The sequence below is a fragment of the Fundulus heteroclitus genome, chromosome 12 (assembly GCF_011125445.2).
Source record: "Fundulus heteroclitus isolate FHET01 chromosome 12, MU-UCD_Fhet_4.1, whole genome shotgun sequence".
In the NCBI taxonomy this organism is placed as follows: domain Eukaryota; kingdom Metazoa; phylum Chordata; class Actinopteri; order Cyprinodontiformes; family Fundulidae; genus Fundulus; species Fundulus heteroclitus.
The window spans coordinates 10,314,746-10,336,377 of record NC_046372.1 but is presented as its reverse complement, the minus strand read 5'-3'; the positions used below and the strand labels follow the sequence as shown (position 1 = coordinate 10,336,377).

At 40.2% G+C, this 21,632-nt stretch overlaps 1 protein-coding gene across 4 annotated transcripts in view; it reads left to right on the top strand.

The window, feature by feature from the left end:
- sema6a (sema domain, transmembrane domain (TM), and cytoplasmic domain, (semaphorin) 6A) overlaps window positions 1–21,632 on the top strand; it is a 166,501-nt gene that overhangs the window by 111,007 nt on the left and 33,862 nt on the right. For all 4 annotated transcript variants that reach the window (XM_036143898.1, XM_036143899.1, XM_036143896.1 and 1 more), the window contains exons 10-15: window positions 2,400–2,617; window positions 5,301–5,432; window positions 8,988–9,143; window positions 14,307–14,480; window positions 18,339–18,479; window positions 18,599–18,676. In XM_036143898.1, the coding sequence (XP_035999791.1) occupies window positions 2,400–2,617; window positions 5,301–5,432; window positions 8,988–9,143; window positions 14,307–14,480; window positions 18,339–18,479; window positions 18,599–18,676 (899 nt within the window). The remainder of the gene's footprint in view (window positions 1–2,399; window positions 2,618–5,300; window positions 5,433–8,987; window positions 9,144–14,306; window positions 14,481–18,338; window positions 18,480–18,598; window positions 18,677–21,632) is intronic.

Here is a 21,632-nt window from a genome sequence, read left to right as displayed (position 1 = left end):
GTGGTGGGAGATCTGATGGAGCAGAGAGCAATTTAACATTCAGCGAATGATATCTCTTCATTATTTCCCTGCAGAATGGCCTGGCCTGACAATGTAAAGGGTTGCTTGTGCAATGTGGCAAACTAATAAATCTGCTGCAGGAGATTTGTTCTTTTTTTCTGAAAAACAAAAACCAAAAAAAACCCCAAAAAAACAACGAAAAACAAAGGGAAATGTATTTCTTTACATGGATGTTAGTTCAACCTTCAACTTGACACTTTCACTCACTCAGCAGTTTCTATAATCACACAGTGAAACAGAATATCCCATTCATATATCTGTATGTTGTCAAAAAGAAGGATCCTGGTGTGTGTGTGTGTGTGTTTGTGTGTGTGTTTAAGGATCTGGTTTAAATGGATGTTTGCACCAGTTCACACTGTCAATTTCAGGCCTTGGTTTGGAGTTATAGCTGTTGAATATAGTGTGACAACGGCTAATTACCACACTGGCTACCAGATCCAACGGCAGAGTTGTAATTACAGTTTTTGGCTCTTATTTGAGGCTGTATGGTTAAAAATTTCTGTTGCCAGGTGCTGATTCACAAACACATAACACACCAATTTACTCCTCTGTCTAATTAGAGGTACAGTGATGAAATGATGGGTCGAGACTTTTCTGTCTTCAAAAGAGTTTTAGCCGCTGGGTTCTTTCAGGGGAAGAAAGACTTTATTTATTTTACAGGATCTTCTTTCAGTCCTATGACGTGTGGTTTAAGGCTGTCCGCTCAGGGATCGCGTTCCACTTTGGGGCGCCAAAAGCACCCAAAACAAAAATATGAATCTGTATAAAAAATGTATTTATGTTTGGTGCCTTGAATGACTTCCTGTTGCTTATGGTTATATCAAGTCAAAGACGATAATGTTGTGGAGGGTCTCGTTCATTTTGACAGTACGGTGGCTGGATAATAACGCTACAGCTAGTTTCTGGTTCTAGATTCTTGCTCTTTGCTAAACGATTTTTAACTGTTCTTAAAATAATCTTTTTCATAATCTCACGCTCAAAATTAAAAATACTTGGACTGATCATCCCTTATAAACACAGATAAGGTTTTGGTTTCTTGCTTCAGGACCACCTTCAGTAAAGAAAAGAGTGACTATTGCAATAACGTTTTCATGAACTTTCATTTTTAATACAAAGGCTTTAATACGCACTCTAAAAAGAGAATGCAACTCCAACTTAAATTAATCGCTTCAACTTGTAACAAGTAATTGAATTCAGTTGATCTAAAGTAATTCATTCAATTTATAATTGGTCAACTTAAACCATCGTAAATAAATTAAGCTGGATAAACTCAATTCAATTACTTGTAAGCGGCTGAAGCAATTTATTTAAGTTGGAGCTGCATTCTCTTTTTTTTAGATTGCGCGTTTGGCCACCCTTATCAGCCACAGCCGCTCCAACTACAAGGTTTTGAAGTGTGATTATGGGAATCTTGAGCTGTTGTCCCAGAAGAGCATTTGTGAGGTCAGACACTGATGTTGGATGAGAAAGTCCGGCTCAGATGTTTTTGCTCTAATTCATCCCAAAGGTATACGTCAGGTTAAGGTCAGGACTCTCTCCATTAAACTCATTGCTTTGTGCACTGGTGCTCAGTCATGTTGGAATTGATGGAGCGATCCCCAAACTCTTCTCAAGTCAAGCATATAATTGGCCAATACGTCTTGCTGCAGCATTAGTTCCCTTCACTGGAACCTGAGCCCAACGTACAAATGAGTTTAGAAGTAGTATGTGGGCCAAGGTGCATGAATATGTTTGAAAAAACAGCGTGTATACAAGCTGCTCCTGCACCTAAATATTCAACTCTGACTATAGATTTTTTTCAAAAAGTTTTAACTTTTGAAATAAGCGCTCCCAGGATCTACCCTACCTCCCTCCCAATGAAAGCTGGTATTTTCCTTTAGTCTGCATGTGATCAAGGGAGAAAAAAGGTTTTTCTTTACTGATATGGAAAATTTGATGAAACTGGAAAACAGAAAGAGCTGAAAAGTACCCGTAATTGTTGTTAGTTTTACCAATCTCAGCCTGCTACGATATAACAGTTTAGCATAGAAAAAGAGACAGTGTGACAAACATTGTAATTTTAGAATTTTGAATGTTGCACCAACTATCCTGCACGGTAAAAAGATCTCATTTATGGAAAGCATGCCCTGCGGAGGAAGATTTGGGATCACAGGAAAAGCAACAAATAGATGGTCTTTGGATTGTGATTGACTTAATTGTGGCATCTTATAAAATAAGTGCCCCTTGTGACTTCAATATTACTGTAAGTTAACTCCATGGATACCACTTAGAAAGTGAGATGGGACACAAGCAGCTGATTTAAGACGTCGTAGATTTTTAAATGTGCTCGGCTCCCACAGGTGGTGTTCCCCCGGGTGGCGAGGGTTTGCAAGAACGACCGCGGAGGCTCGCCCCGCGTCCTGGAGAAGCAATGGACGTCGTTTCTAAAGTCCCGCCTGAACTGCTCCATCCCGGGAGACTCCCACTTCTACTTCAACATCCTGCAGGCCGTGACCGACGTCATCCACATCAATGGGCGTGACGTGGTGATGGCCACTTTCTCCACGCCTTACAACAGGTATCCCGAGCGACAGGAAGCTGCATCTCAGATCCAGATTCTAAGCTCTGATCCTGATTATCTCTTCTGGTTAGACGTACTTCCTAAAAACATTTTGACAGCCTGACCTTTATTAACGCTGGTAGAGCTGCTTGCACCTCTCGGCGACACGTAATTTCCGAACGTTACGGCGTCCGCATTTACATCTTCTGTCAAAACAGCCTCGCTGCCCTTTTGACTCGAAGGCCTTACGTCTTATTTTCTGTTTCACAGTTTATATTCCTAGCTGTTCTTGAGGGCCACGGGAGTTTTTATCTAAATTGAAAATTACCACAAAAGCACAAGAGCTCGTCTGATGGCTCATACATATTGTAATTTTCCATTTTATGGCCGCTTTTTAAGCAGATAAGACAATTACTTGTGACAACGCAATTGAGCATGGTTAATGGACATTTAAACCCAACGAAGCAGAGCCTCCGAAAAAATCTCTATAAGGTTCCAGCATTAATTTTCCGTTTCACAGGCGCGTAGTGAAATTAGCGCGCAGACAGGACTCAGAGTTTGCCTGTCTGGAAACACGACAGGGTTGCTGCCCACCTCGTTCTCCGTCCCTCCTTCCAGCCCCGCCGTCTGATGCTAACAGGAATATAATGGTCTGGCTTTCTGTACACATTCAATGGAGACGGCAGTTACTGTAATTTAGCAGCTGAGCGGAGAATTAACAGCTTTCTGACCTTGCTCTCTATAATGCTGCCCTTGTGTGTTCTCGTCTCCCCGATGTCTACGAGACGAGTTTAATTCATGATGCAACAGCCAGAAAATCCAACCAGGGAAAAAAAGCAAAAAATAAAATAAAATAATGCATTCTCTCTAGTTCCTTTAAAACGTTTTAATGCAGTTGCATAAAGAAATAAGAGCCGTGACTCAATAGTCAGCTATGCATTGATTCCGCACAAAGGCGGCTGCTGCGCTGCTATCACAAGATGGGCATTTTTTTTCCCATTTGAGAATGAGGGGCAGTAATAAGATAATTTGTTGTTCATATTTGGAACCCAGCAGTGGACTTGTTATGAACTTCGATGCCGCAAGGAATGCGTTTGGGGAAACCCAGTCTGAGAGGAAGAAAGAGCCAAAAACACCATATCTAAAAGATTACTATTGTGGATATAAAAAGTCACATGTCATGGCACAACCAGGATTATTTGGTGCAAAGACCAACTCATTCTCCACCATCAGTAGGACCTCTGCAACTTGGTGGAAAAACTGAATGAAAGAAAAAAACATTAAAAAATAATGTGGTTGCATAAGCGTGCATACTCTTACACAAATACTTTGCTGAAGCAGGTTTTCATTTCATTACAGCATTCAGTCTTTTTGGGCAGGACTCTATCAGCAATTTGGCAATATTTGCACATTCTATCCTGCAAACGCTTCCTAAATCTGTCTCATCTCCTAAAATCACCCCACAGTTTTCAATCTCCAAATTCCAAAATTAAGATTTTCTTCTCGTGAAGCCATCCTTTTGCTGATTTGGGTGAACGCTTTGGGTTGTTCTCCTGCAGATAGATTAAGATCCTCTTCTCTTTCAACTTTCTAGCAGAAGCCCTGAAGGTTTCATGCCAACATCGACTTGGAGCTGTTCATATTTCTCTGCGCCTTGACTAAGTCCCCAGTTCCAGATGAAGAAAAGCTGCTCCAAAGCCTGATGCTTCCACCACCATGTTGTGATTATGAAGTTCATTTTGGGATTTGCAGATATTTTTTTGGAATTGTGGCTAGACGGTTTAGCTTTGGTGTCATCCCACATTTTCTCACGTGCTTTGGTGAGGCTTCAAATAGTCTTAGCAAAACTTGGCTAGGCTTAGATGTTTTTTCTTCATGAGAAAAGGCTTCCACCTTGCCAGTCTAACTAATAGGCGTGACGTATGAAGAATACGAGGAATGTCGTCACACTCAATACGTAGCCAGCGACAGTTTCCTTCTTGTATTGTCAACAATTTTAGAGGGACATCCAGTTCTTGGTAATGTCTCCGTTGAACAGTATTTTCCCCATTTGGTGATTTTTGTCGCTTGGAAATTCTTTTGTACCCTTCTCCTGACTGAAAGCTTTGGAGAATGAGATCTCTCTGATGCTTTGGCGACTCCGTGCGGTTTTGGTTGCAAGATGTGATTCAGAAAGTGCTAGGAAGCTCTAAAGAAGCAGAGGGTTAATCAGAGGTCTGGTATTTTGTTTTGAATATGGTGGTTAATTCTCAAACTTCCCCAGCTGTAAGAATATACATGCAACGGCATTATTTAAGTCTTTTGTTTTTTTTTCCTTTTAAAAGATTTGAGAGCTATTTTTTCAGTGGAGTTGCACGGGTTGGGGGTCAAACTAAATGGTGGATAAAAAGTTTATCTTGGTCTAATTTTTTTCATATCAGACAAACCTGGTATTTAACAAGGGTATGTAGACTTTTGAATCCACTTTATGAACAAAATGAATAATACTTGATTTATAATTGCAATGCATTCACTTCAACATTTAAAATAAGCAATCCTCAGAGGTTTTACGCCCCACTGAAATAGGATTTTAAATCCATTTTTCTGTCTTTTAGTGATAGTCCAGAATTGGCACCGTGTTCCTTTTGAAATGCTCAGTCAACTGGCCTGTTTTTCGCATTGTTTGTTTTCTCTTTTAATGTGTGTTTTTGTGTTTTGGCAGTATTCCAGGTTCGGCAGTGTGTGCCTACGACATGGCGGAGGTGGCCCACACATTCACGGGGCGTTTCAAAGAGCAGAAATCCCCAGACTCCACCTGGACGCCTTTTCCCGAAGAGAGGGTTCCCAAGCCTAGGTACAGACACACACACACACACACACACACACACACACACACACACACACACACACACACACACACACACACACACACACACCATCCCGCTGACTTTCTTTAGCAGACTAGTCTGAAAATATGACACTATTGCCTGATCCTCCTCTGCCTCCACTAGTTAGCACCTCAGACAAAGATAAAGGGCAACACCGTGTTTTACAGCAGTTTCTTTGGTCACAGTTTAAATATCCACTGCGCAAAAGTTGTCTTATAAGGCAAAAGTGCTTTGCAAAACGTTTCATGATCCTTAATGCTTTTTGTCATGTATCAAGCAGACATTTTAATAATAGACCAACACGGAGTAGTTTATGACTGTGAATTGGAGGAAAAGGATCGTTCTTTAATTGGCAAGAAAATTCTGAGAAGTGTGGAAGGCCTTCGTTTTCATCCCTTTGTGAACCGAGTCTACCAGCATCGCACAACTGGACTGGAAGTTTCTGCTCATTCTTCCCTGCAAAATCGCCCAGTTCAGTTATGATGGTTGAAAAGCATCTGTCAAAATCATTTTTTTCCAAATCTTGCCACATAATAGCTCCATGTTTTGGGTTGTTGTCCTGCTGGAAGGTGGAACTCTGACCCGGCGTTGAAGGCGTTTTCCCCCAGGATTGCCCTGCGTTCAGTTAATTCTGATTAGTTTTCCTGCCACTGTTGAAGAGAACTATCCCCACAGCACGACTCTGCCACCACCACATTTCATGGTGGGTGGAGTGTTCAGGGTGACTAGGTGTTTTCCACAAAAAGCCAAGTCTCATCAGACCAGCGCTTCTTCTTTCACATGAAGATATTTGTTCACCAGTTGTTGTTTTTTTAACAACCCCGGGTTCTTCACAGAACATCTGATTTACACTGAGGTTAAATTACACACCAGCAGATTCCACATGCTGATTACGTTTAAAAGCATCTAGTTGCATTGTATTTGATCTTGGGCTATCAGAATAAAATGGTTAAAGAGCCACACTTGCAAAAGTTTTATTTTTTATTAGAAAACCACACAAACGTTCATCCTTTATGGGCTGCTTTGTGTTGGTCTACCACATAAAATCCATATAAAAAGTAAAACATAGAGCTTTGTGGTCGTAATATCATAGGAAAATGTTTATTGAGTATGAACACTTTTGCAAGCTGCTGTACAAATATCTGCTCTCCGTCACTCTTTTTTCCCCCAAAGTTGCATCCATTAGCTCCCCTGCTACCCACCCGCAGCTGTATAAGCATCAGTAAATGAAGCATGAGATCATTTTAAATATGGCTGGCTAATTCCACAAATGTACCAACCTGATCAATCTCCCATCTATATCTCATTAATTAGAGCACTGAGAGCTTTTCTTATGTCCGCAGGGGAAAAAAACAGATTTACTACAAAGATCTGGGCCATGATAATTGTTGGTGGGTGTATGGGTCTTCTCTTTTAAAGCCAGGGGATTTGATAAAGCCAGGGAAATACATCTTCAGCATTGCTCATCTTAATGCATGAATGAACGTATAAGCGCGAGTTCACCCTTTGTTACCTCAATTAGTACATATAACGACTTGTTTACCGTCAGTGAGGTCAAAAATTTCAAGATGCAGATATGCCCCACGTTTGCTCACTGCAGTAATCGATGAAATGATTGCATTTTTGCTCTCCGCTGCAATTCAGACCCGTTTTATCTGCATGCAAGCAGATGGAGAGTTGTAACAATGCCACCAAGGTCTGGTCATGTGGCAGTCTGTTTCTCCATGTGCTAGACTCTCAAACCCAATCATTTGCAGATTTTCCTATTTAATACATGTCTGTTTCTGCTCTGCCGTTCGTCCGTCCGTCCGTGTGTGTGCGCGCACATACCCTGTAGACTAACAGCAGATATTATTCCATAACTTATTCCAGGATGGAGTGGTGGCCTCAAATAGTATATAGTTTTTGGAATCCACTTTGGTGTAAGGGTTTTATAGTTAAACCAGGCCTTTTAAGTAGGAATGCACAGATCATTGTTTTGTGGACACTTTCTCATCCTTGGTTTTTGTAAACCTTTGATCGGCTGATCCCCATTTTAGGCGATTTTTGTCAGCGTTCAAAATATTGTTATGCAGTAAAACAGTGCTTGGTCAATAATTAGAATTACTTTTGGAAATATGTGTAAACAGTCATATTAAATCAATTAGAATATGCGTTTTTCTAAGAGGCTTGTTTCTCGGATTAAAAGCACCTTTTGACAGAAGCAACCTCTAAGCAGGCATTAAACATACTTTTCATCAAGCCCCCGTTTCTGCATGAAAAATGTTTGCTTTTTTATTGGTCTGATACAATATTCTCATCTTAAATGCTGCATTTTTATTAGCTGGAGTTAGAAAAAAATCATAACAGAAATAAAGACTTTAAGACATTATCAGCCTGTGTTAATCTATATAATCTGTTTCCCTTATTAAATTAAGTTAGTGAAATAAACAAGCTTTTCCGTAACATTCTAATTTATTGAATATGACGTTATATGCATTTTTACAAAAAAAGAAGACATGTCTGGATTGGTTCAAATAAGCATAGCATCAATACGAGCTCTCTGACTGCTACGTGTTCATTAGACTGACAGCCTGGTGAAAGAAACTGTATCTTTTTTTTTTTTTTTTTTTTTTTTGCAAATAGAAAAGTGCAGTCTCTGCTGGGCCCTTTTCCCTGTCACTGCTTAGGTGTGCTGACATCTGTGATTGGAAAGGTTTCGGGTTGGTCAGGGTGGGTCAAGCTGAAAATAATCCGACGCGTTACCCCACTTCTCAGTTTATCTCTAGCAGGGCAATGTTTTCATTTAAGAAACATCTAAAACATTTCCATTGCTGTCTGAACCCATTTGAAGGGTTGTCCCAGGATGTCAGGAGGAGGCTTGGAGCTATTCTAGTCATTATCAGGCGAGTCAAACCACATTCATCGGTAAAATCGTTCACAGCTCTCTAAAGTACACAAAAATAAAATAAAATAAAAAGGGAAAATGGGGCAAGCCTAACAGAAATTTCTTTGCCAGTGGCTCCACATCTGAACATCTTTAAGTTATATGCATTTCTCTAGAGGAGGCACAAATGTATATTTTAGGGCTTGCTCCTTACATATTTACAGTGCGAGGCCAGCTGGCTGACATTTCAGGGACCTGGTGTGTATTATGTGCTGTGAAAGGGTATCAAAGAGCACACTGTAAAGAGGTTTTACAAGCTCTCCGAGGTGACATGCCTGCAAAGAGGATATGCCATCAAAAGCAGCTTCTCTTTTACCAGCTCCCTGTAAAAGGATCACACTGATAGAATGACTCAGTGCATTACCCCAAAACTCAGAAAAGAAGACATCATGTGTCCACCGATTTGACCGAAGGCTCTGGGAGTAAGTGTTTGGTCATTTATGGCTTCGCTCGTATTGATTTTAAGAAAATTAGACTTTCTGTCCTCTGGCGGCCTCTTGTTATGAAGTGGTTTTTCATTTAAACTATTTTTTTTTCCCCTTTCCCCCTTCTTTCTCATACTTTTTACCTCCCTCTGCCTCTACTCCATTTGCAGACCTGGCAGCTGTGCCGGCACTCCATCCATGGAGAGGTACAAGGTATCCAATGAGTTCCCTGATGACACACTCAACTTCATCAAGATGCATCCCCTGATGGACGAGGCTGTGCCTTCTATCGCTCACAGGCCCTGGTTTCTCAAGACCATGGTGCGGTAAGTACCTCACACTCCAAAAGCCGCCGCCGTCGGAGAACCGTGAGCCTCTTCAGCGCTGGCCAGCAATTATCTGAAGTGCTGCTCAGAGAGTTAGACTCATTAAAAGACAGTAGTGCTTCATCACAAACCCGCGACTGACCTATTTTTCTTGGAGAGGAGGAAACACTAATTCAGACCGTACTATGTTTTTCCCCGCGCGACCGTGTAGTAATGTTTGGAGTGAATATTTAACATACTTGCTGGTATTTATCTTCATCCCTAGCACATTGAAAACATACTCAAGGCCTTGTTAAAAAAAATATTCTTGGCCAGAAACTTCCAAAGAAAGTATACTGGAGTGAAACTTTCATTTTAGTTTGTTAATTTGACTTTTTTTTTTTTTTTTTTACCCTTATGCTCTTAAACTTTCCCAAAAGTCATCGCACTATGGTGCCTGTTGTTGAATCTTAAAAAGCTATCTGTTTTTTATTTAAGCTATGCACAAAAGGTTTTATCAAACACATGGATCAAGTGCTGGATATCAAAGTGTTTGGGGGACAGTTTGACGGCATGCATGACAGTGTTTGTCTCACCAATCCCAGCAAACAAACATCGTAACGTCGCTGGTCTAATTTATAAAGGCTGCTTTAAGTGAAAGCCTGTGTTTCCCATTCTTTTACATCAGTCACCAGCATTTCTTATCGCGGATTATGAGCCCGATGACGTTTCTAAACACTGAGCCACAAACAGCATTTGTAAAATCAGTTTAAAACAGTAAATGTGCAAACGGCACCATGTGGTTTCACTAATTTGGTTTACCATACTAAGGACAGGAGACATTTAAATAAGACGGCTCCAATATATTTTTATGCCACAATTATAAACTTTTCCAGACATCTTTTTGGGAGATTTTATATTATATTACAAAATTTCAGGATGGATGAATGGCCTCGATAGCCCCTGGTTTTTAGCCCAAGCACTTGCCCTTCAGTGGTGCACAGACCTCCATTTTAAATCTGGAACTGGTTTGGTGGAAAAACCCTTACAGATATTTAAACTGGACTCGGGTACTACATCATATTCTTCATCCTAGACTAAATATAGCAGAGGGAACATTTAGGAAGTGAAAAGTTACATATCTTGGTCTTGGTTTTGAATTTGAGACTTACCTGTAGCTGCCTTGGATTTTTGGGATTACCGTTGGTAGCCTGACATATCCATGACACGCCTCAGTGGTGGGAGCTTCACTTTGACAAACTGCTGCTTTAACAAGTCTTTGTAGATAAGAAAAGTTATTTTCATCATATCAGACCTCTTGAGCTTGCATGTTGTCTCTGTTACAATATGAACAGCATAGCATCAAAAAGCTCATTAGCGTTTTTGATTTGAAATATCGCCTCAATCAGCAGAACACGTCGATTAACATGCGAGCCGGTTGCTGGAAGAATTAGTTAAGCTTGAAAAGTGTCACAAAGGCACGTGGAGTGGAAATAAAAAAAACGCCTGTTGGGGTTTTATCGTGGATTGCTATTTTTGAGCTGAAGTCAACTGGAAATGAAATCAGTAATAGGATTTGATCCTTGTCACACCCCAGAGAGGACACACGAATATAAAGTGCACACTTCTTGCTCAATATGAAAAAAGATTTTTTATTTTGTCTCGAGATTTGCTGCGGCGTGGCAGGCGGCTCAGCTAGCAGGACGCAGTCAATCACGTCAAATAGGGACACACACTCACAGTGATTTTTGTTATCTGGATCTAAATAGGAAAGACAGACATTGCCTTTTTTTACTGAGACTATTATTTTACAGGGCTCAAATCCCAATTTCACACTCTTTGGAGCTCCTGCTAAGACTGAAAGGATCAAAACCTAATTAGAACTTCACATTTTTGGTATTGTGGACCGGATGAAGCCATTGTCACTAAGCATTTTCAGTGAAGTTTTAAGCAAAATGAAGTCAGGTAGAGTTTGGTTATAAAGTGAGTTTTACCATAATCTTCAATTAGGTTTTATCTTTAGAGAAACAGTTGTTTTACAATTGTACCACTTTTAGCCTGATTTTACATAAGGGACACTCAGTCAACATTAATGACGGTAATGGTGGACCTCCTAGATTTCCGGATAGGCTTTCATTGTTAATCTTTAAATCCAATCTGCTTCTATTAACCCCCTAAAGCCTTAAGCTGTTTTTTTGAAGCTTACATCTTGAAACATCCTCAAATCCAGTTGGCAGCAACTCCTTAACCTCAGCTTTTATGGATACGAGATGTTACACAGAGGTCTAAAATACAGTGAGGCCAAATCACAAGTGCCACCCATACCCTGGGCACTTAAATCAGGTAGGGGTGTAGATATTTTTATGAGCAATCCGACATTTGAATGTATCATTACTTTTTTTACAAATTCAATTAAATTTTATCTGTTTATTTGAAGAGGCCCAATCTGTTCAATATAATTAAATTCATTCCAAATTCAGTTCAGCTCAGTTCAGATCATAACAATCCCTGATCCTGAGTAAGCATGTGGTAACAGTGGACAGGAACAACTCGCCTGTGTTCGAAACATGCTTGACTCAATTTTGATGCATTGAAGAGTGTGCAATAGTGCTTTGGAAACTATGGGTACATCCTTATGATCATTGCCAGCCAAATTTAATAAATGTAGGTCATGATGTCGACTTCTCTTTCAGCTATCAAGCATCTGGCATTTTGGTGAGAGTGAATCTTCCTCAGTGTAAACAGAGCATTTGCATAGTGTTACATATGTTTAAGGTTATTATTGGCTCATGGCTGCAATATTTTACAAGCAGCTGTGTAAATGCTTCAGCTGTTAGTTATACTGTATGTGTACCATGCATGGCTTTGAGATGCAGTTTAAATTCAAATCAACAAAAATTTGTGATAGCCCTGTCATGTATGCTGTAAGAAACAATGTCATGGGCAGACGTTGCTGGAATGCCACTGAATACAAGGCAGGTATGCAAAAGTGGAACAGGGGTATAAGACGGAGACGTAAAATTTAGGATTTGATCACAATTCTCTTCATCAACAGGTCAAAGGAATGTAACTGAAATAGATTTTCTTTTACTGCTTATAAAAAAGCATGGGCTGGTGTTTAAACAATATAACAATTAACAAAATCTATAATAATTACACATTGACTACTGCTGTTATAATAATGATATCTATAACATCTTATATTATTTTGAATTTGATACATAGACCTAACGAAAAATATAGAAAAACCTCCTCCTGCATTTAGTACTAGTTTTCACAAACTTAAAGGTATATAGCGACATTATATGCTTATAAAAAAGACTAAAAACCATTTGATCATGATAAAATTAAGTTATACACATCAAGCCTCCATCCTGATAATGTTTTGATGGACCTTTTTCTGGACAAAAATAGCTCCAGCATTGGGCGCAAGGACCAGATTATAAATAGAACGGCAGTATCGCAGACCTATCATAATCCCGGTTTGGTTAACTAATAAATCACTTGTAAATAATGACGGACTGAGCCGGACCTTCTGCAATGCCTCGCAGTAAAGCGGCAGCTCGGTGTTCAAAGACCAACCGTTATTAATTAAATAAAATAATCTAACAGCAACTTTAAGAGCCTCAAATTTACCCACGTCAATAAACTCTGCAGTCACATTTGAGCAATCGGCGAGTGTAGAGTCCGCTTCTGTGAACACCAACATTCATACTGTATTCCCAGTGATGTTCCAGTCTTTTCCCTCTTGGAAACATATATTTTTTGTTTATTTATTTTTTTCACTGGATCTTGGAACATTCTGCATTGTTTTGCTGAGAGATGCTAATAGGCGTTATCCGCTGTTTTATCGCCTGCTGCGCATGCATAGTGTTGTACTTCCTTTGTTAAAAACAAAGCGTAAAACAGCAAAAATAATAACTAATATGCCAGCAGGACATGATAGTCTTTTATAAAAACTTTGTATGTAACCAGAGTGAGCTATTGACGTGTAATTAAAAAAGTCAAATAACGTGGCTATGCACCTTTAATGTACAGAACCTTCTGGTCTGGCTTTCCTTTCCTTAAGCAACCAGAAAAGTTGAATTTGTCTGTCTTTTTTTTTACCCCAAAGGAAATGCATCTTCTTTCAGTAAGCTGAGAGATATGTTCATCAACAACATGTTTGGGAGGGGCAATATCGTGCTACTATATACCGTATACATTTGGAGAAAAGCCCAGTTATTCCAAAATCTTCTCTGTTATCTGTTTAAGAGATATTTAAAGGTGTAGAAGTACTATGAAAGAAATGCTAAACCGTTTTAAAACAACAACATTTGTAATGTGTTGCCTTTATGTAATGCTAACAAGGATGTTAAACTTGCTCAGATACCCCCCCCCCCCCCAAACACAAGTGAAGTGCAACAAAAGCCACAACTATTTCAGTAATACCATCAGAAGGCCATATTTCCACATAGTGCTTTTGAAAAGGGCATCTGTTGCTAAGACAAATGCAGTCCTATAGTTGGAGTCTTCACAGTGGAGACAGTTATTGAAACACAATCTGATGTTCAAAATTCTCAGTTTTATTTACCGTGGCACTTTATTGGCCTCTGAACTTAAAAACACAGAGATTTGACTCATATAAATAAATGTTATATAAGCTATGTTCAGCTTTCTTAAACCTCAGCTCAAGCAACAGAGAACCAGTCTAAAGCTGTCAGACACATGTTTTGCAGGAGATAACCTGTATTTTTGTTGCTTTGTTAAATGTTTTAAAGGAAGTGGTGAAGGGTCAAATAGCATCCTTTTCAGCTGTCAGTCAGAAAATAAATGCGTGCTTGTTGCCGGATGCTTGACATGCTTTGATGTCATTTTTTTTTTGTTCTTCTTGTAACCCCCTACAGGCATTGTGCCTGTCTAATGAATATAAAATAACATTTAATTAACAAGGTTACGGTCCCCCGCTGCTCTGTTGTGTTCTTTAGACACTTGATATACACAATGGAAAGCCCGTTAAGCAATTAACTGATTGGCTCTATAGTTATTATCTGGACCTCACTTCAAAACATTTACTCGATGTGCGTCACCATTAATTGCTCTCCCAAACGGCGTTGCGCGTCGGCCCCCGCAGATGGCTTTGCAAATTGCAGTAACTAACGAGCTTACTGGCTGATTCCCTTTACCCGGGATTCCTGCTTCCAGGTATCGTCTGACGCGCATCGTGGTGGACAACGAGGCAGGACCCCACAGGAGCCACACGGTCGTGTTCCTGGGATCTGAGAAGGGCATCGTTCTGAAATTCCTGGCCAAAATGAACAAAGGCTTCCTCAACGACAGCCTGTTCCTCGAGGAGCTCAACGTCTACAACCCGGATAAGTACGTAACTGTGTGAGCATGTGTGTCTAATAGAGGGAACACATGGATACGGTTGCCACAAACAAAGGAAGGCCAGGTTTTCCTTAATCTGTCTGTGTGTGTGTATGTGTGTGTTAAGTGATTCAGAAGTGTTTCATTCTGTGTTTCTACCATCGATCAAGTCAGCCAACCCACCAGCTCCACCGCTACCCGCCGGTTTCCCCCGACCCAAGCTCTGAAGTGAAGCCAGTCACCCAGATGGCTACTCTATCATTTAAAAGGAGTTTTATCAAGTTACACTTTGCCCAACCACAGCTTCTAAATTAAAGACACAGACACTAAAGCTCTGGATAGCATTGGAGTGCGGTTCCTAACCACAGCGGAGCCGAGCTCTTTCCAAAAATGCCGGCTGATTAAAGGAAACGCACACATACGCGCTCTGGCTGAGGGGTTTCGCTCGTCTTCGGAGCCAGCATTGGATCTCTCGCTAATCACATCTTTTGTAGGTTTGCGTCGTATAGATGAGAGTGTCTAACCCTGAACTTTGCTCAGGACGGCGAGCGGAGTGCTGTCGTGCGATAGAAAAAAAAAAAGATTCTGATGCAGTGCAGTCCTGCCAGAGCAAATATTTGGTTGAGAGGTAATAGATGAGGTTGGCTGCGGGGTGGGGGGGGGGTGGATAGCAGCATGGACACAGGAGAGAGAAAACAGTCATGAAAACCAAAAACGAGAAGCTGGAGGGTAAGAGCGGGGTTGTCCAAGGTAAGGCCTGGGGGATTTTGTGTGGACTCCGACCACAATTGAAGAATGCTAGAGGGTTCATCACGCCAGCACAGGCGGTTGAAGCAGACCCGATTTCCCCTTTTATTTCAGAACAAGAATGTTTTAATATGGAAAAATATAGACAAAACACAAATTTATCTTTTATTGCTCTCCCTTTTGGCTTTGATAATATAACAAGACCGCAAACATTAAATGAGATATTCACTCAGGTCTGCTGACCAGTTGCTCCTGGCGGTTCCCAGGTCAAAGAGGAAGCTGAGAGGAGACAGGGCATCCTCTGTTGGGGCCCCTGAAAAATGGGAACGTGCTACCGTTACACATTCAGCAGGTCTCTCTGTGATCCATTTTTAAAACGCGTCTAAATCACGCTAAATCACTGGTCTTCAATCCAACTAAGACATGATTTAACTTAATTTGCATTGGTGTCGTTTTTATCTGTTTTCTGTGTAGTTTTATTGTGTTTTGTAGCAAGTTTTATCATTTAATCCTTTATTATTATTTTATTGTCTTTGACGTTCAGCGCTGTGTTTCAGCTGTGGCTGGTGTTAAAGCTCTTTATAAATAAAGTTGTTGTTGTTGATGCTGATGATGATGATTATGATGATTATGATGATGATGATGATCACAAGCAGAGTTGTGGGCAGCCATTCATAAAACTTGGGCTAAATACAGCATTTGTTTGTTTTAACTAAAGAGGGATCCACATCCTGTTGTTATTGTTAAGAAGAATTAATCTTTCATTCAAGAACACTAAACAGAAAACACATGATCTAAAAAATTTGCAATTTTGAAGGCCTTTATTTTCTAAAAGCACACAAACCAGACAACCTTTTATCGTTTTGGATCTACAGTGAATCACAAATAATGTTCCACAAAAGAGTACTTTGTTAATTTCATTAAAAATGTTGTGTGTTTAGGTTTTTGTTAAGCAGGTAATAATAAAATAAAGAAGAAAATAGATTTCTATACAAATTTTTGTGGTCCCCCCACCCCTCCCAAGTACTTTTAACATCGCAATTTTGTCCCACCTGACAAACTATTTGGATACAAAGGCTTTCAGGGTTTAGTACTTACAGTGCTTTGCTAAAGTACTTGTACCCCATGAAAACCTTTTCCCTTTTTTTTTTTTTTTTATATTGCAACCACAAACATAATTTTATTTGAATTTTATGTGATAGGCCCTCACAAAATAGATTATATCTGTGAGCTGGAAGAAAAAAATATCCGTATTTCTCAAAGAGTTTTACACATGCAAATCTGAAAACATGAAACCCCCAAATAAAATCCAATGCACTGAGCAGCCTTTAGAAATAGCTGAATTATTAAATAGATTACAAAGACTGGAGACCATAGCAGACAGGTCAGGGATAAAGATGTGGAGAAGTGGGGGGTGTAAAACAATATCCTAAGCTTTGAACATCTCACAGAGCACTGTTTAATCCAACATCAAAAAAATTGAAACAGTTTGGCACAACCACCTAAACTGACATGTCTGCCAAGGAGAGCAATAATCAGAGAAGCAGCCAAGAGGCTCATGGCAACTCTAAGGGAGCTGCAGAGATCCACAGCTTGGGTGTGAGAATATTTCACCACAATGGCTATAAAAGTTGCAAGAAGAAATACACTGTATTAAGAAACCCAGTTCATAGTTTGGTCAGATAAGACTAAAATGTAATTTTATTTTGGCCTACCTACAAAACACTATATTTAGAGGAAAACCAACACTGTAGGTTGTTTTAAACACAGCATCCCCTTGGTGAAACATGTTGGTGGCAGCATCCTCTTGTGGGAATGGATTTCTTCAGCATGGACTCAGATTTAATGAAGAAATCCTTTTTGGAGGCTGCAAAAAACCCTTCAGAAGAGTACCACAGTCAGGGCTGAAACGGAAAGGTTTAAATCAAAGCACAGACGCGATAGAATGGCCCAGTCAAAGTCCATATCTAAATGCATTCAGGAATCTGTGGCTTGAAAACTGATGTTTCCTGATGCTCTCAACTCGTTTTGACCGAGCTTGAACTATTTTGCAAAGAGCAATGGGCAAAGCGTTCATTCTAGTGGTGCAGAACTGAATGCAGCTGTATTTGCAGCGTCATTTTGATTCTTTAAATGACTAATTTGGGATGGTGGGTGAATGCAAATGCATGGCAAATTTTCCAGCCAGTGTTCACCTTTCATTCCAAATATGCTCTACTTTGTATAAGGCTATTATTTAAAGTCCAAACGAAATACACCAAACTTTCAGGTTGTAACATGGGCCAATGTTCTAGCGTCTTGCATCCAACCATGTGATGAGCTTTACATAGCAGATGAAGATCCTCTCTTGCCCCCTGTTTGCTCCCCACCTTTTCCAAGTAGCTCCCTCTCTGTTTACCCCCCCTCTCTCGCCTGTTGGCTGCGGAGGAGCGTTCGCCGGCCATCTGGCTTCAGTCGCGTACAGTAAGTGACTTTGCTTCGCTGCCCGGCTGGCTGGATCAGCGTAGGCCCGATTGTCGTGCATTACCCAGTGTAGATGGAGCCTAAGCCCTAATTGCGAGCGATAATGCAGGACCAGAGCTCTGTGAACAAGGGAATAAATCCCAGAAGCGGGAACGGCGGCATGGAGGGAAAGACGGGATAGAAGGATGCTCGACACCACCCCAGGGGGATTAGAGTGTGCTCCTGCGGGGGCCGTGGAGACAAAATGGACTAACAGGGGCGGAGGAGTGGTTGCGTAGGGAGGGGGCCGGAGGGGGTTGAGTTACTGTTGGTGGATTTTACACTTAAGTGCTGCTGACTGCTCACAGCGCCCATCTGTCTGTTTATCTGTTGTATCCGTATCACCCTTTTTCTTATCTCTCTTTATCTCCCACTCTGCTCCTGACCTCGTGTATCCTCAGCGAGCGTTATCCCTTTTCTTGCAGAGCCCACAGTTCGTCTGTCTGCTTCATCTTTAATCTGCGTATTTTGTCCTTAAAACTAACTCTTAAATCTCCTCCTAATCGTATTGCGTTGCCCCGACCTTCCTTTGGTCTTTTTCGTTTCAGCAGACTGTAAAGCAGAGACTTAATATGTACAGCTGACCCTCTCCTCTTTCTGTGCATTTTTTTTTTTTAGGTGCAGTATAGATGGCGTGGAAGACAAGCGAATCATCGGGATGCAGATCGACAGCAGGGGTAACGCTCTTTGGGTGGCTTTCACCTCCTGCGTGGTCAAAGTGCCGCTGTCTCGCTGTGAAAGGCACGGACAATGCAAGAAGTATGTTGGGACTTCGCCCATCAGATCCCAGTGTCTGCTCGGGGAGTTGAACAATCTTAACATAATCCCAGTTTGTAAAGTGTGTGACAGGAACGATGATTGATGTGACTGTCCTTCAGGTCCTGCATAGCCTCCAGGGACCCGTACTGTGGTTGGGTGCCAGAAGGGGCCTGCCGACAGGTGACTTCCAACACCAAGTAAGTAAAGAGAAGCGCAATCACACGAAAGGCGCAAATTCAAAGCCCTGTGGTCAGTCCAGTTTTGACAAAAGACACACAACAAAATCGATGTTAGAATTATTAGAAAGTTCATCTATATCTTATCACATAGACTTGGATCTATGATGCTTTTTAGGAGCTAGGGATTGACCATAATGGGAATCTTATGATATTGCATGAAGTAAAATTAGAGTTTCATGGTATTTACAGGGAGAAATAAAACAAAGCTGTATATAATTATATATATAACTTTTACAACAGCTTCTAAAATAAGACTATATATATATATATATATATATATATGGAGATAGATAGATAGATAGATAGATAGATAGATAGATAGATAGATAGATAGATAGATAGATAGATAGATAGATAGATAGATAGATAGATAGATAGATAGATAGATAGATAATTTTATTGCTTAGCCCTCTATAAAATGTATCTTTTGTGGGCTTGTTGTAAATTATTCCATTCTTGTGATGGGAGTGCTTGTTTTTCAAAAAAAATAAATATTTGTCCCATCTTCCTGACTCAGTATATTAAGCTGTTTTCAAGCAAATAACACATTTAGTCGTAATGTATTTTGACTGTAAAATTGATTATCACAACTTACAATCAATAAATACATTATGCTGGTTTTCATAGTGGGGTATAATGCTTTATTGATCCCCATACAGAATTTGAAGCTCCCAAGTTATAGTAGGTGTCCAATGCAATGTATAAAAAGTATTAAAAACACATATTTCAGCTTTAACATTGGTTCAAACAAACTGATTCAGTACCAAACATCATTTAAAAAATGATTGGCATAATGAATACTGATGTTTATTGTATAACTAATACTTTTTTTGGTCTTACAATCATTTTGTCACCTTCTTCCACCTGTGAAAATGTTAAGTTTTCTGATTTTACCACCCGTACATCTGACCAGCATCTTTTTTCTGCATCAAACCAACTCCCCAGATTCATGGGTATCAGCTCTTTACTCTAAACCATCAGTTTCACCTACCTGTAACTTCTGATATTGGTCAGATTCCACCCTTTTTCGTGATATTCGCCTTTTCTTTGTCTAATTTTATGGTGTGGAAATGCAGCTGCCAGCAGCGGCGGGGCTGTTGGAAAGATGAATGGAAGGAAAGTGTTGTTTGCCCAAAGCCTGGGGTTCGGTACAGTGCTGGGGAAAGTCTGATGGCCGCTGCAGCTGTAATTTTGTGGCTGTAGTTATGATACAGAGCCAGATTATACTTTCTGAACAAACAGCATGAGAAGGTCTGTGGTGGGAAAAGAAATTTCACAGATGAAGTCATAAAAAGGGGCCGCTGCTCCTCTGGCTTTTTGACGATGAATGAGTTTGATTCGTCTCCTTCAAACTGACTGGTCTTGCATGCTAATAGGCCTCAGGAACACAGAACATGCATAAACTTACAGACGCTTCCCGTCCGGCCATTATTCTCTGACGGTTCTGACAGATTTTCCACTTTGCTGCAGGATCCAAAACAGAGGTATTAAGAGAGCACGTTACCACAGTGGTCACAAGACTGCACACAAGAAAGACCAAGGATTTGAGCAATGTTTTTTTAAAAAAAAACAAAAACTAAGCATCCCCTTTATTTTGATTTTAATGGATTTTCACATCGCAAACTCTGCACATCATCCAACAAACAATGGCCGAATCAGGTGCTGCACAGATGTAGGCCATCGACTTACAAAGTCTGAAAGGATTAGAGGTTATTGATTTGTTTCCAGCTTTATTATGCAAACTTCCAGGCGATAAATGTTTTGACAGGTAAGCTCTCCTAATTGTATCCTGATCAATAGGCTTCTGCTATGCTTTTGCTATGCTTTAATGAATGTTGTACACTCGTTTCAGATTGGCTGCAATTTTTCACCCAGTTCCTGTGTTCACTTATGATTCTAAAGACACAGATGGTGTCAAAATGCAAGTCTCTGTGAAGTTTGCACATAAAGGTTGAAAACTGAGCTCTTCTTTTGTTTTAAACACCTTCGTTTAGAATAATTCAGTAGTCCATGTATTGCATTTTTTACGCTTGTCAAATTCTAAACGCGGTCCTGATGCCAGGAAAAAAAAAAAACATTATGAAGGCTTCCGTTTTTTTTGTTTTTCCGTTCCCACAAATAGTTGTTTTCGAGAATCTTTGTTTAGTGTAGAGTCATTCCCTTCAGGTTTGATCAGACTAAGTAATTTATTTTTTGAACTAGAGCTTTTTAAATTTAAATTATTGCAATGTTCTCAAAGTGTTTAGAAATCCTTCACGTCTGGTTTGGCTCTGCGCCGTTGTCGCAAACAACCCATTTCTTGTTACTTTCCACGTGTAATGCAAGTGCCGCTTGCCAGACTTTTGGCCTTTTTTTTCCAAACATATATAGAAGGGACATTCATCGCCAAATCTAACATTATCTTCAACTTAACATTCAAAGGTTACACTTAAAACCGTGTAGAGTTGTTTATGAGAAATGTATTCCCTCTAAATTCTTCTTCTACTGCCACTATTTGAGTTCAGGCAGATTGCCTCTGTAGCTACACCTACTGCTTAAATTGAGAACTGCAGTTAGGGCTGTGGCCCTGAAGAGGAGGCAGGGAAACGCTGTTCATGTTTATTATAGAGCTGGCTTGTGAAAGGAGGACCTGTGCTTTAAACAATGATTTCACTCGTCTCAATCCGGGTTTTACTAGACAAAGTCACATACTGATTGACGGCAGCAATAATATTGTGGCATTTAAATACCAGGCATGCTTGTTACACTTCTTCATACAATACAATATTTTAAAACAGGAGATAAAGGGTATTCTTTCTGGTGGGTTCTGTTGATCTGCGGTGAGATTAACAAGAAGTCTGATTTGTTTTTTTTATTTACTTCCAAACATCTTGTCTTACCTGCGTATGTCCATTCCTGCCTGTGCATCTATTTT